Source organism: Podarcis cretensis (genome assembly GCF_951804945.1).
Source record: "Podarcis cretensis genome assembly, chromosome: 7".
Taxonomy (NCBI): Eukaryota; Metazoa; Chordata; class Lepidosauria; order Squamata; family Lacertidae; genus Podarcis; species Podarcis cretensis.
In genome coordinates, this window is record NC_137176.1 from 24171217 (window position 1) to 24185656 (window position 14440).

General features: G+C 41.9%; 1 protein-coding gene across 3 annotated transcripts in view; it reads left to right on the plus strand.

The window, feature by feature from the left end:
- Window positions 1–14440, plus strand: part of CDH20 (cadherin 20) — a 156134-nt gene that overhangs the window by 127233 nt on the left and 14461 nt on the right. For all 3 annotated transcript variants that reach the window (XM_079984945.1, XM_079984943.1, XM_079984944.1), the window contains exons 4-7: window positions 312–431; window positions 3160–3327; window positions 6568–6755; window positions 9749–10002. In XM_079984945.1, the coding sequence (XP_079841071.1) occupies window positions 312–431; window positions 3160–3327; window positions 6568–6755; window positions 9749–10002 (730 nt within the window). The remainder of the gene's footprint in view (window positions 1–311; window positions 432–3159; window positions 3328–6567; window positions 6756–9748; window positions 10003–14440) is intronic.

Here is a 14440-nt window from a genome sequence, read left to right on the forward strand (position 1 = left end):
TAAAGCTGAAGGACTTATAGAATAGAAAGAAGGTGATAAGTTTAGCACCCTGTGGGTCTTAACAGTTCACCAACAAGTGCTGTTAGCCTATAGATTATTTACTGATCCAATGATGTCTGGTGGGATTTGTGCTTGTAACCCCCATTAGTGCTAAGAGCTATGTGTGTAAATGCCTCAAGCATTAGAAAGAGAACAGGCTCCTAAATAAATACTCTGTAGAGCAGGACATTTATAATTCACTGAACATAGTTAGATCTGTGTCCTCTCTCCACAGCTACAAATCTAACAAGGTTCTACACTGTTTTTGTCAGGCACCTCTGTTATCCAAGTGACAGCAACAGATGCTGATGATCCTACCTATGGGAACAGTGCCAGGGTAGTCTACAGCATTCTCCAAGGACAGCCATATTTCTCTGTGGACTCCAGAACAGGTAATTTCATTCAAGAGAAAAATCAGCCAAGAATGTGACATTTTCCATTAACTTTCATTCAGTATTCACCTTAGGCTTCATCTTCAAAATGCAAGTCATCAAAGACTATGCAACCCATTGTTTCTCAATAAAGCACCAAGAAGTGTTAAAAACATGAATGAGAAATGATGTGTCGAGTCTAGCAGCAATTGTAGGCTGGTGCGATGGAGAGGAAAAGAACTATTAGCTTCGGTGGACATTGCATTGGATCCTAAGTGTGGGAAATGACATAAATAAAATGAAGAAATACGCAAAATAGATAAAATTGAATGAATGTTGGGGGAAATCAGCAAAGTTAACAGTTGTATACGGGCTTCAGAGAACAATCTTGTGACCTGTATTAGCGGTCCCTCAGGGTAAATGTTATCAAAGTCTGTAGAAAAGTAAAATAGAAAGAACATGATAAAAAATTGACCTCATCAATCTCTAGGTGAAGATCCCCAGCCAAACCAAAAACTACAGTTTCAGCACCATACTGTGGGTTAAACTGAGAACAGGGCCTGGAAAACTTAATGTGAACCTGATGTCAGCCAGATGCGAATGAAGCTGCGTAGCAACTTTTCACTCTTATGAGTGTGTGAGGATGCCCCATATAGCCACAATGTTGAGTATTGGGAGAGAGAAGCCAGACTCAAATCCAGGTCAGCTGCCAGGGTGATCTGTGATTATTCACTGTCCTTTAGGCTAAGCTACCTTGTGTGTTGATGTGATGCTTAATAAACAAAACCCTGTAAATTCCTTGGATAAATGATTGTTCACAGACTTAATAAGTGTTAACAATCAAACAGCAAGCGATGGCCGCTTTTCGTCTTGCCAGTGAGCAGCGGTTGCGGCCCGACATGGCATCTCCTCTCTCGCCCAGATCCACAACGCCATTTTAGAATGTTTCCCCAACCCCTTCGGCCTCCATGGAGGCTCACGGGTTCCCGCCAAACCCATCCTTCAAATGAGCCAATCCGCAGTGGCCTGGGAGGGGGGCGGGGCATGGCCATCTACTTAGCCTGGCCAGATCACTAAGCAGAGTCCATTCATTTTATCACTCAGCACTTAGGCGTGCTGGAATGGGGGACTCTGTGGCTGGGCATGGAAATCCAGTACATGCATCTGCTTTTAATGCAGTGAAGTGCAAAGGTTAAGCTGAAGCATCAAAGGACTGGAATTATAAAGACTGTAGATATGATAGTTACTGTAGACAAAACGAACTGCATTATATATGATTATAAAAATTTACCAGCATGTAAGATTACCGTGCCTTGTATGATAATAGTTGTTTTGTCACTACCACAAGTGTTGTGTCCACTAAAAGCCAAACACAGTGCTTTTGTTTTGTTGTTATAGTCTTTGTTTCTTAAAGAAGGGAATCTGAAATCCAGAGAGAAAGAAGTCAGATGCTAAGTTGAGAATAAAAATAAAGAGATCGACTATTCCACCAGGGTCCTTTGAGGAAAAGACAAAAAGCAAGATAATAAAATATTACCCTAAAAGTCCAGAGATGTTTAGCCCTAGGGGTCCATTCTTCTACAACCATGAGCAATAGTATTCAGCAAAGGTAGCAACTGAACTCGGACGTTTTTGGCAGGGTTTATCAGAGAAACCTTGCTGCCACCTCATGTTCTATTTCAGTAAAACTCTCAGGAAGGGAAACTAGCTGCAACAACCCTGGATGTTAACTATGGGGTAGTGAATCCTGCCTCTGTTTCCGTGTGCAACTTTTGCAGTGTAGCTCTGATTCACTGTCATGCATTGCATGCATATCCCTAATTGCATTTAGCTTAATTACACATCATGTTCCACATTCAAAAGCACAGGCATCTCTTGAAGAAGCATAATGAAGTTCTGAACCATTGTTTTGCATGCCATGCACAATTGGTTTAATTACATTAGAGCTTCAGTCACTGCTATAACCTGTTTGCAACAGCAAATATGCATTCTAATACCAAGAGCACAAAATCAGATATGCGCCTAATGATAGCATGACCACAGAAGAGTAATTATTTGAACTTCACACCATTCAAAGGATTCTAACTGATTAATCAATTGCCTTTCAAATGAATAACTGATTAATTTTCATTACCAACAGGGTGCCCTTTTAAAAAAAAAATACTGAAGGAAATTTGAAATAACTAAAAAAAGAAAGAAAGGCAGAAGTAGCAGCTAGCTGTCAATGTTAGGAGGAAAGGTTGTTTTTAACATTTTATTTTGTATTCTCTGTTGCAGAATTAAAATAGCCCTGAAAAAATAAACAGGCATGCCCTTATCTCTCAACCTAAAATGTGTATTTTCGCTAATTTAAATTACTCAAATTTAGAATATATAAGAAGACAAGATGTACTTGTTTCCTACTGTAATCTCTGTATGAAGCAAAAGGAAGAACTAGGCTCTAGCCCTTCTTTCACTAACTCCCGAGTGATCTGTTCATGGCAATTCCTTCCGTGAATGACAAATTACTCCACCGACATGGCTGCGGACCAGCGTTGCATCTGGTTCCTGGTATCTTGAGAGTATAGCCCATTCTGATTCTGCAAAGAGGCATGCCTTTCTGCGTGGCTCCCAATAAACTTTGTTTCTCGTCTTGAAAAGGAAGCATTTCCCAATGAATACTCAGGTTAGTAAATTTGTTACTTTGTGTGCATTATTCAATTAAATGCCTTTTTGTGTGTGTCTTTATTTTCCCCTGCCGTTTTCATAGGCTTAATTAGGACAGCACTAATGAACATGGATAGAGAAGCAAAAGAATATTATGAAGTGATTATCCAGGCCAAAGATATGGGCGGACAGCTGGGAGGATTAGCTGGGACGACCACAGTCAATATCTCCCTGTCTGATGTCAATGACAACCCACCCAGATTTCCACAGAGTAAGTCTCAGCCACGGTGTCTCAGCATTTGGGGGCGGGGGGCGGAGCTTCTCCATGGACGTTTCTTAATTCCAGGGTATTCTTCCCCTAGTGCACTGTTTTGTCCCTACCCAGATTTCCACACAATAAGTGTCCATCACAATATGCAGATCTCTGGCACGTTGCCCAAATAAAAAGATGTGACAAAATATTTGCACAGTAAATATGTGCTTTACTAGTTATCATCATCATCATCAACAACAACAACAACAACAATGGTTTGAAGAATCAAGAAGACAGATTGCCACCCCAAGAAGCTTGCAGTCTAACATCTGACGTGAAGTGGAAGAGAGACACGAAGAAAATGGAGGCAGGGGCAAACAGGGCAAGATTCTGCACTTATCAGTACTTAGGATTAGTTGCCGTAGGGGATAAGAACTAAAGAGCTCACATAGACTTCACAGAAAAGGTGGGTTCTGAGGAAGGCTTTGGAAACAGTGCAGATCTGGAGAGGCAGTTCTGGGCAAAGGAAACAGCAAGGGAGACAGGTCAGTCATTTGAGGGAACAGGAGATCTTCACACAGCAGAGGATGGTGGTGTTTGTGGGGGTAGAGGAGCACGCATATATACAGGCAGAGGAATATAGAGCTACTACACCAGGGCAATAAGGGAGTGAGAACCCTGCGAAGGGTATTGGAGATTAAGGATAAACATCTGGAGCTTTTCAGAGCGATCAGAGAGTTGAATGGTTTTGGCAACAGTGTTCTGGATGGACTTGAGGGGACCATGATGGAACAACAGGAGGAGGAACAAAAGGAAATGTTGGCATGAAGGCAAAGGGGTAGGCAGCTTCCCATGTGTGATAAGGTGAAGGGGAAGGAGAGGTTTGATGGAGGTATAGGAGAGCAGAATGGAAGACGAATGGTGGGGAAGAAATCAGGAATGGATAGTTCCAGTATTAGTACTGAATGAAGCTTTAAGTGGATACCAGGAAGCATTAGTGGCTGCTAGCCTTAGTAAGACTTCAAAGGCAAAGAAGGGATGCTGAGAATTCCTTAAAAAGTGTTGAACTTTTTTTTTAAATGGTCTTTCCTCTTCTTCTTTGTCTCTTTACTTGGGTGTATTCCTTTGCATGTTTAAATGAAGGGTATCAAACTAAATTCATTTCTGATAACATAAAATAGTTTTTGTGCTCTTTAGCTTTGTTGTTGTTGTTGTTTAGTCGTTTAGTCATATCCGACTCTTCGTGACCCCATGAACCAGAGCACGCCAGGCACTCCTGTCTTCCACTGCCTCCTGCAGTTTGGTCAAACTCATGCTGGTAGCTTCGAGAACACTGTCCAACCATCTCGTCCTCTGTCGTCCCCTTCTCCTTGTGCCCTCCATCTTTCCCAACATCAGGGTCTTTTTCAGGAAGTCTTCTCTTCTCATGAGGTGGCCAAAGTATTGGAGCCTCAGCTTCAGGATCTGTCCTTTCAGTGAGCACTCAGGGCTGATTTCCTTCAGAATGGATAGGTTTGATCTTCTTGCAGTTCATGGGACTCTCAAGAGTCTCCTCCAGCACCATAATTCAAAAGCATCAATTCTTCGGCGATCAGCCTTCTTTATGGTCCAGCTCTCACTTCAATACATCACTGCTGGGAAAACCATAGCAGCACAAAATGTGGCCCAAAAGATGCAGACCTGTTATTAGAATATAACCTTAAATTGCTCAAATAAACCATTTCAGGAGGCATCAAATTTTCACAGCTGCTACAGAGGTTCAGCTTCAGTTCAGAGTTTTAAGAAATAGTCAACAGCCTAAATACTGGGTAAATTTCAGTGTGACCCTAGATACTGGCTACATTCCTATGAAGATTCACTGATTCTCATAAAACCTTTCAACCTGCAAGTGTATTGCTATAATTAATAAACAACAACAACAGATTTGGACTCTCAGATTCTGTTCCAGCAGATTTCTCATGAAGGTGATCTTAGAATGAGTCTTGTATGAGTCAACAGAATGACTTTCACTTCCTACCTAAACTTCCTTCCGTATCAGAGTTGGGGAACTTGTGGCGCTGTTGTTCGACTCCCAACTCCTTTCATCCCCAACTAATATGACCAGTGGTCAGAGAAAATGGAAGTTGTAGTCCAACAGCACCTGCGAGTTCCCCATCCCTACTCATCAGGACTGATAACTTGCAGACTGGTTTGGTACCTACGATAGTCATTGTAGCAACAGCAAAGAATCATGTTTCATCTTAAAAGCTGGGAGTAAATCTCATTAAATTCCATGGGCCTTACTTCTGAGTTGTTGTCATAGGTTTGTGCTTTTACTGTGTCATCAGCTCTTGAGGACTGGAGTCTACTTCCATCTTTTATCTTGTGAAATGTTTGACGTGTTTCACTGGTGATGGTGAACAAAATGAACACTCCTGTGGTACCCTAGAAAGCTCCATGCCTACTTTCTAAATTCCCTCTCATTTTAAAATTTAAAATATCACACTGCTCATCAATTAATTAAGCACTTGCATTTGAGGGGGGTGGGTGTTGCCTTCCATTGTTCATGTCCCTACCAACTTTACTTTTCAGTCAAAGAATTACACACTGCCATTTCCTCCTGCTGCGCTAGTCTGAAGTGCAACTCTTGAGTTAATAAATACTGCTGCAAGAGGAAGGAATTAATCGAAGCTACTGTGTATTCAAAGGAGCAAAGGGGAACCTTTTACTCTGTAGATTTGTTGGTTATGCATAAGTTTTGCTCTCAGATCAGCTTTGCCACAGGAAGAACGGATGGTTTGATACGAACAATTTAAATATGCCCCCGATATGTCAAGAGAGCTATTGAAACTCAGCAAGGGGGATTTAAATTTGTTTGGATTTTTCTACACTGGAGTTGACCATGTGCTTCCACAGCCCAGCGTAAGGAACTTCAGAGTTTAAGGTTGCAATCCTAACTCTGCTTACTTGGAAGTAATCCCCATTGAATTAAATAGGATTCACTACTGAATAGAAATAGTTAGGATGGTGCTGTCATAGACTTATTCACAGTGGCTACTTCATTTCATTTCTGTAAGTCTTGTAATGTATTTAGGGCATAAAGAATTCAGCCAGTTAGGCATTTTTCAGGCCTTTTGATTTTAAATGATTTGATATGATTTGATTTCCACTGAAATCAGCATGGAGCTTGCAAAGGCTTAATTTTGACGGCATTGTTCTCTTTTTAAATATTATTGAACTTGTTTATTTTATTTCACGATGAACATTTTTCCCCCCCAGAACATTATCAGATGAGTGTTCTGGAGTCTGCTCCAGTTAGCTCTACTGTGGGCCGTGTCCTTGCTAAAGATTTGGATGAAGGCATTAATGCTGAAATGAAATACAGCTTTGTAGATGGGGATGGACTGGATGTCTTTGATATTACCACCGAGCCTAATCGCCAAGTTGGTGTCATCACAGTGAGAAAGGTAACACATTCATTCCTCAGCAATGTGCAACCATTGCTGTAAATGCAATTTCCATTGCGATAAAATATTGTTATTGTAATTACCGTACTTTTATTACTACTTTGCATACCACTTCTACAACTAATACAGCTAAGTCCACTGATAGTGCGATCCTATTCATGTCTACTCAAAAGTAACCTCTCTTGAGTTCAATGGGACCTACTCTTGAGTTTAGGATAGGGCTGCCATACATCTGGGAATTGGGCAGGAAATTGGCAAAATGTCTGGGGAAAATTTATAGAATTCAAATAAAGGCCAAAAACTTAGATATTATTTTTTTTGGGGGGGGGGAGAAAGCTCAACAACTTTGTCTGGATTTTCAACTTGGGGAATATAGTATAGGATTCTAACTTAAATCAGTTTAAAATGGGTTTTTTAAAGAAGGGGGGAAGCAATCAGTTGTACAAATTAAAAGCATTCTCGCATCTTTCGCATTCTGGGAGAGGCTGGCATAGGCAGAGTTAAAAGAACATCAAGTTAAAAGAAGCTAGGGGTTTTAGGGGGAAGCTGTAGGGGGAAAGGTTAATGGCCCCTTCTGGAGGACACGTTGCAAGTGAAACGTGCCAGCAGGAATTCATTGCATGTGGTTGCAATGTAGCAAATAGTTTGCGCCCAAAGAAACTAGCATGCGAGCCATCCTTCTGACTGTCTCAGTTGTGCCATTACTCAGTTTTGTCTGCTCATTTAAAATTTTAATTATTTCTAAAGTCTGAAAAAAAATCTCTTGTTCACTCATTCGGACTGTTCCAGGTGAAGTCCCATTGGAATGAATTCTCTTCCATTGGCTTCAGTGGGCCATTACATTTTCACTTGGACATGTAAGATATTTGATGCATAATACCAAAAATGTAATACACACACATATACATCTATCTATCATCTATCTATCGGCAAACACATGTATCATGTATTGTTCTTGAGGGATGTTCCTAGACTGGCATAGTTCCCTGCTGAGTGTTTGCTAGCAAACTGGGATTTGCTGTTGCTGACTGTGTTAATTAATGCATTCCTCCATTCAGCATATGCCTTCCTCAAGAAGATACAAATCCCCAAAATTAAAGTAAATATAAACTATCAATTTGTGCTAAAAAAAAAAAAATCCCAGTGCAGAAAACAGATTTGAACTTCTTCCAAGATGGTGTTTGCCTCTAAAACCAAGTTGACAGCTTTAGAAGCACACATTTTGTTTTGATCAAAATCTGTGCCAGTTACAAGGATTCCATTTTGCTAATATTCAGCATTAAACTACCCATTATGTAAAAGTAAAGAGCGTATAACCATTGTATTCTTGGAAATTAAATTATCAGCAGGAGGCCTCATAATGCTCTAAAAGACCCTTGCAACCATTTCTAGATCCACTTTTATGAAGGTTCTTTGGACATTCCTAGGCTTCGCTTTGCTGTTGCCGCGAAGATTCTTTTCAATTATCATTTTATTGTTATACATAAAAAGTGCACGCTAAGTATCACTGCAGTACAATTATCGGCATCAATTTCCTTCTCATGTAAAACTGTATCAAGAAAGGGCATGAAAAACCAGCATGGGGAAAAAAAAATGTCTTCTGCAAAAGGAAGACGTTAGCACGGTTGTCTTTCAATACCGGATTCGCTTTGTGATAAAGCCCTCCCTCTAACGTTTAGGCAATAATAATAAAGGACTTAGAAGAACAGCCAAAACGGAATACATTTGAATGTCGCTAATTTCCATGGAATAGCTAAGCCATGTGCTTAACTCTCCCACATTGAAATAAATAAAATTAATGGTGCTTCACCCTGACTGAATTATAGCAATTAAAATATAATTAAATGCATTATGTACAACATTTTTGTTACATGCTCAAAGTGCTTAACACACATAACACACATAGCTAGGTTTGGAGTATTAAACTGAATCCTGGTAAGACTCAGGTGCTGTGGACTATGGGCTCCCATATCCAGGAAGTGGGCAGAAAGCCTGTCCTTGATGGGGTTGCACCCCCTTGAAGGAGCAGGTATATGGGGGGGTTGGGGGGAGTGAGTGCTCCTTGATCCGGTTTTGTCACCTGAAGCCCAGGTGGCTCCAATGTCAGGGAGTATCTCCTCTCAGGTATGGCTGCTTCACCAGCGATGGCCATTCCTGAATAGGAAAAAACCTGACCACTGTAGCCCATGTTCTGGCAAATTCCAGGCTGGACTTTTGCAACAGACTCTACATGGGGCTGCCCTTGAAGACTGTCTGGAAGCTGCAAAAAGTGCAGAATGCAGTGTCCAGAGAGCGGATGGGAATAGCTGGTTGAACTTGTGCAACGCCAGTGTTAAAAAAAAATGATGCACTGGTTGTGAGCCATTTTCTGAGCCCAGTTCATGGTGCTTATGCTGACAAGTGGCTTGGGACTCAAATATCTGAAAGACTGACTCCTTCCGTATCAACCTGTCCATGAATTAAGTTCTACAGAGGATACCCTATTGGTAATTCCACCATAAGGGAATTCAAGAAGTGGTGGCACGTGAATGGGCCTTCTCTGTAGCAGCTCCACATCTTTGGAATGACCTAATTTGCAAAAAAAGAAAGAAAAGAAAAAGAAAAGAACTGAGTTCGAAAGAGCAAAGTCTTCTTTTTGCTCTTCCTATTTGGATTTGGGGTGTGTGTGTGGTGGACACATACTGGTGCCCAATCCTGGCTACTGCTGGAGCTGGACTGGGGTACAAGATCACATGCTAGACCTCGCTATCCTCTGTGACTGCTTGGACAACCCTCACCCGATTATTACAATAATATCTGGGGTGCATTTTGTTAAAATGAAAACAGCAAAGTTGTGGGGCTATCGTGTTCATCCAGCCAGTTATATACAATGTAAGTGATACGAGTTTAAAAGGGAAGTGTTTTATTTTAAAGGAATTGGGTGGTATGGCTCAAGACGTTCTGTCCAGTCTCAGAGGAGGTCTTCTAATGCTTTATTTCTTCTTCATCTTCAGCCCTTGAACTTTGAGAGTAAGAAGAGCTACACTTTAAAGGTGGAGGGTGCCAATCCCCACTTGGAAATGCGCTTCCTGAACCTGGGCCCCTTCCGTGACACGGCAACTGTACACATCACCGTTGAGGATGTGGAAGAGCCCCCACTCTTTGAGCCTAGCTTTTATTTTGTGGAAGTCCCTGAAGATGTGGACATTGGGACCACCATACAAATGATTTATGCCAAGGACCCGGATGTGACCAACAACTCCATCAGGTTCCTTTCTTTCCTTGTTTCTCTATCCCCCCCCCCATCATCCTAAATATCCACTATGTTAACTCCTAGGATTGTTCTTGTTGCTTTAGGGGAGGTAATGCAGATTCAGAAATTTATTATTCTTTATTTAATAGGATTTATATGCCACCCTTCATCATAAGATCTCAGGGCAAGTTCACAGAATGAAATACAGAATTAGAGCAAGTAAATAATTAAAACGAAACAATAACACCCTCCCTTCCCACAGACACATATAAAAGGCTGAAGAATATTAATCTGCCAGTTTCAAATAAATGCTTAACCTTAGATGCTAGCAAGGCTATACATTATTTTGTGCAGGCAAAATCACCATTTACTTGTCCTCTCTGAATCAGAGGCAAGATTTAAGAACTGGCTCTCTCCGGTGCATCCAGAGTTAATTAACCATTATCAATTTAGGACAGATGGTATTGAGTCTCTGTCAGTGAGGAGGCTGCAGCTTACTATTCAGGCAACAAAAGGATGGTTTATGTCATCCCTGCTCAAAATAATCCCATTCTACACTGTTACACTCTGATAATAATAATAATCATCATCATCATCATCATCATCATCATCTTTTATTTGTATCCCGCCCTCCCCAGCCAAGACTGGGCTCAGGGCGGCTAGCATCAAATACATAACATTGGTATAAAATCAAACAATAATTAAATTACCTCCTAAAAACAAGTCAGGATCAAATTAAAATCTAATTAGATGGCTTTCCACAGGATTAGTGTTGGGAACAGTAAATGTTCATCAGAATGTATTTACATGACCAGTGTAACATGTGGCCCAGTCTAGGCCTCCCACAAATTTCAGGAAACAGAAGCTTCCTTGTCACGGAAATTTTGCCTGAGGAAAGACATCTGGAACTGTCCAGAGCAACTGAGTAATGATTGCGTGATAATTTATTATGCGAAAAGAGGGGGAACGTGCTCTCCTTTTTTCAGGTCTCTCAATCTTACCCGTAATGTCTCATCTTCCTCTCGAAGCAGGAGACTTTGGCCAAGGGGATGTGTGCAAATATGCACCCCTTGCTATAGTTTCTCTAAAGCTTCATGGGCTATAGATAGAAAAGAAGATTTGGGATAGGTGGGTCTTCATATAGATGTGGAAATAAAGGGAATCTCTTTCTTGAAAGTCTGGTGAGCAGAGTGATCTATTGTTATGCACTCTCCAGCTGCCCAAGGGGTGTGTGTGGCACATTCCAGGGGCTTTCGTTTCCTTTGAGTGACAGGGCACTGAGGGCCTAGGACATTTTTGCTTCGTTTATAAATATATAGCACAGATAGCACAGGGAGGAAAAAAGGGGAACTTCTACAAGGTAGCAAAGCTGTATCAGATGCCCAGACAGACTTTGCACACCAAGGCACTTCACATTCTGGCAACCCCTTGCTGTCTCTGTTTCTGTGTCTTCAAAATAACAAACACTTGTGTCTCTCACCACCACCACCACACATGCCCCTGGGGCTTTCTACATGCTAAATATTGTGCTCTACCCTGTAAAATCCTCAAAGTCTGGAGCATCCAACAGCCTTCACAGGATGTTTTATTAAATACAGAAAGTGTGAACAAGAGTTCTGAAGAACTTGAAAGCCTGCTCACAACTTTCTGATATTTTAGTAAAGGTAAAGGGACCCCTGACCATTAGGTCCAGTCGTGGCCGACTCTGGGGTTGTGGAGCTCATCTCGCTTTATTGGCCAAGGGAGCTGGCGTACAGCTTCCGGGTCATGTGGCCAGCATGACTAAGCCACGTCTGGCGAACCAGAGCAGCGCACGGAAACGCCGTTTACCTTCCCGCCAGAGTTTATCTACTTGCACTTTTTGGCATGCTTTTGAACTGCTAGGTTGGCAGGAGCAGGGACCAAGCAACGGGAGCTCACCCCGTCGTGAGGATTCGAACTGCCGACCTTCTGATCGTCAAGTCCTAGGCTCTGTGGTTTAACCCACAGTGCCACCCGCATCCCACTCTGATATTTTAGTCTGCCCTATTAGATTCTCCCCCCCCCCCCCATAGACCAATGTGGCTACTTACAATTTTAGTATTATAGATGGTTTAATGAACAGATCTTAGTCTTACCCCATGATATGCCAGTAGTACACAGGTGAATTATAACTGATATAATTTGGTTTTGCGGGCGTCCCATAAGCACAATTCCACCGGAAAATGTTCGGGGATTCCAGTGGTTATTTCAGTAAATAAGGGCAATGCTATGTTTGTCAACGGAATTTCAGAAAGGCGGGCCGTATTACCAGAATGCTCACCGAACCCACCAGAAACTCCCAAATCCTCTTATCCCTGCCTTTCTTGACATCTGGATTGCCCACATTGGGAGATTCTGATTGCTGAAGGCATGGCCTGATTAATTCAGAATGACTAAGGGAGATTATGTAAACAGTTCAATGGACTCGAGTGCTGAGAACCAATTATTAATAATAGGCAAACATGTGCAAAGAATGCAGTACAAAAACTCCACCTGTGCTGCATGACACCAGTGATTAATGTTGCACCACTAATCACAAGGCCATATTCAATTTCAGATACAAGTTAGCCCTAAACTGTCAGAGGAGAATTTTTTTTAATGGGTGTTTGCAAGACAGATCATTATTTCACAATCTAAAGCTTTTGTGTGGCTTTCCTTAATAAATCTAGCAGACTGGGGGATACATCTTTATTTTTAAAGTGAGAGAGAGCATTCACAATGATTTTTCCTCCCTTCTTCTTATTCTTTGACTAAACAAAGCTGCTTCTTTCTTTGAAAGCAGTCCAACAACGTTGTGTGCCTTGCGTTTCCTTTGTTGCGTGCTTCCCTTGCACAATTATCACACGTTGGGTTGCGTCCCACACAGTTGTTCTGCTTGCACAACATACTTCCACTTCCTTAATGGGACTTTACCCTGCCCTCCCCAAGCTCTCTGTAAACCTACAAAATCTTCTCCGAAGAGTTGGGAGACTCTATGGGGCAGATTTTGGGGTCATGCAAGGAACAGGAGCAAAGAGGAATCCCATTGTGTGAGCAGAACTCCACTTATGCAGCAGCACTGGCCACAAATTGCAGCTCACTGTTCGTATAGCACTCTCTACTTACTGTTATTTAAATGTGTTGGTCACTTTCTTTTGACCAAGGCAACCCAAAGCAACTTACAAACACACCCCACGCAGATAAATTGAAACCGAGCTGGGGGTAGTGGTTGCATGAAAATCTTCCCACCCACTGCTAAAAGACCACGGATAGTTCAGGGCCAAAGGCCTGGTTATAGAGGAAAGTTTTTGCCTGGCACCTAAAGATATATAATGTTGTCAACATACTTGCATCTGTCCCCCTCTACCAGATGCAACAGTGGGTCAATCCTTATAACAACACCAGAGGGTAGGCCAGTTTTATGATTCCCATATTGCTAGTTAGGGAGACTGACTCAGGCAGTCAAATGGATTTGCAATAAAATAATCAGTCAATCAAGCTGTGATATACATTTTAACATAGATGAACCCCAGTACAGCAGACCCCATTTCATTTAATACTTTTGAATGATCCATTCTGCCTTTGTCTCTTTCTGCTCATTTCCCTCTTCTTGCTTTCCACGTGGAGGAGTGAGACAGCACACAGAAGAGACCCCCGTAATTTTGGTTATATGGAATTTTTCATATGTGTGACCCTTAGAACTGAATCTTCACGTATGATGCCACATGACTGTATTTATTTTTGTCTGTCCTCAACCTGCTGTGCCAATTGGCTTATTTGGGCCTGGGGTAGGAAAAAATGTCCTATCTGCTCTCTAACCATTCATAATTGGGTAAACGTGACTCTTGTCCATCTTAGGTAAAGGTAAAGGGACTCCTGACCGTTAGGTCCAGTCGTGGCCGACTCTGGGGTTGTGGCGCTCATCTCGCTTTATTGGCCGAGGGAGCCAGCGTACAGCTTCTGGGTCATGTGGCCAGCATGACTGAGCCGCTTCTGGTTAACCAGAGCAGCACACAGAAATGCCGTTTACCTTCCTGCCGGAGCGGTACCTATTTATCTACTTGTACTTTGACGTGCTTTCGAACTGCTAGGTTGGCAGGAGCAGGGACCGATCAACAGGAGCTCACACCATCGCGGGGATCCGAAATGCCAACCTTCTGATTGGCAGGTCCTAGGCTCTGTGGTTTAACCCACAGCGCCACCCGCAAGTCCTTGTCCATCTTAGTTGTCATTTATTTTCCTAAACTAAAGAAAGTCTCATACTCTCTTGCCTTTTCTCACATGAAGTTGCAACATATCCTTATTCATTTTCACTTCTGCAGCTTTTTCAGTTCTTATATTCATTTTCAGATCAGGTGAAAATAACTATTATACAGTAGTGTAATAGAACAACAGAGCATTGTATTTATTATTCACTGTCAGGAGAGACCAAAAAAATACCTTCAAAATTAGT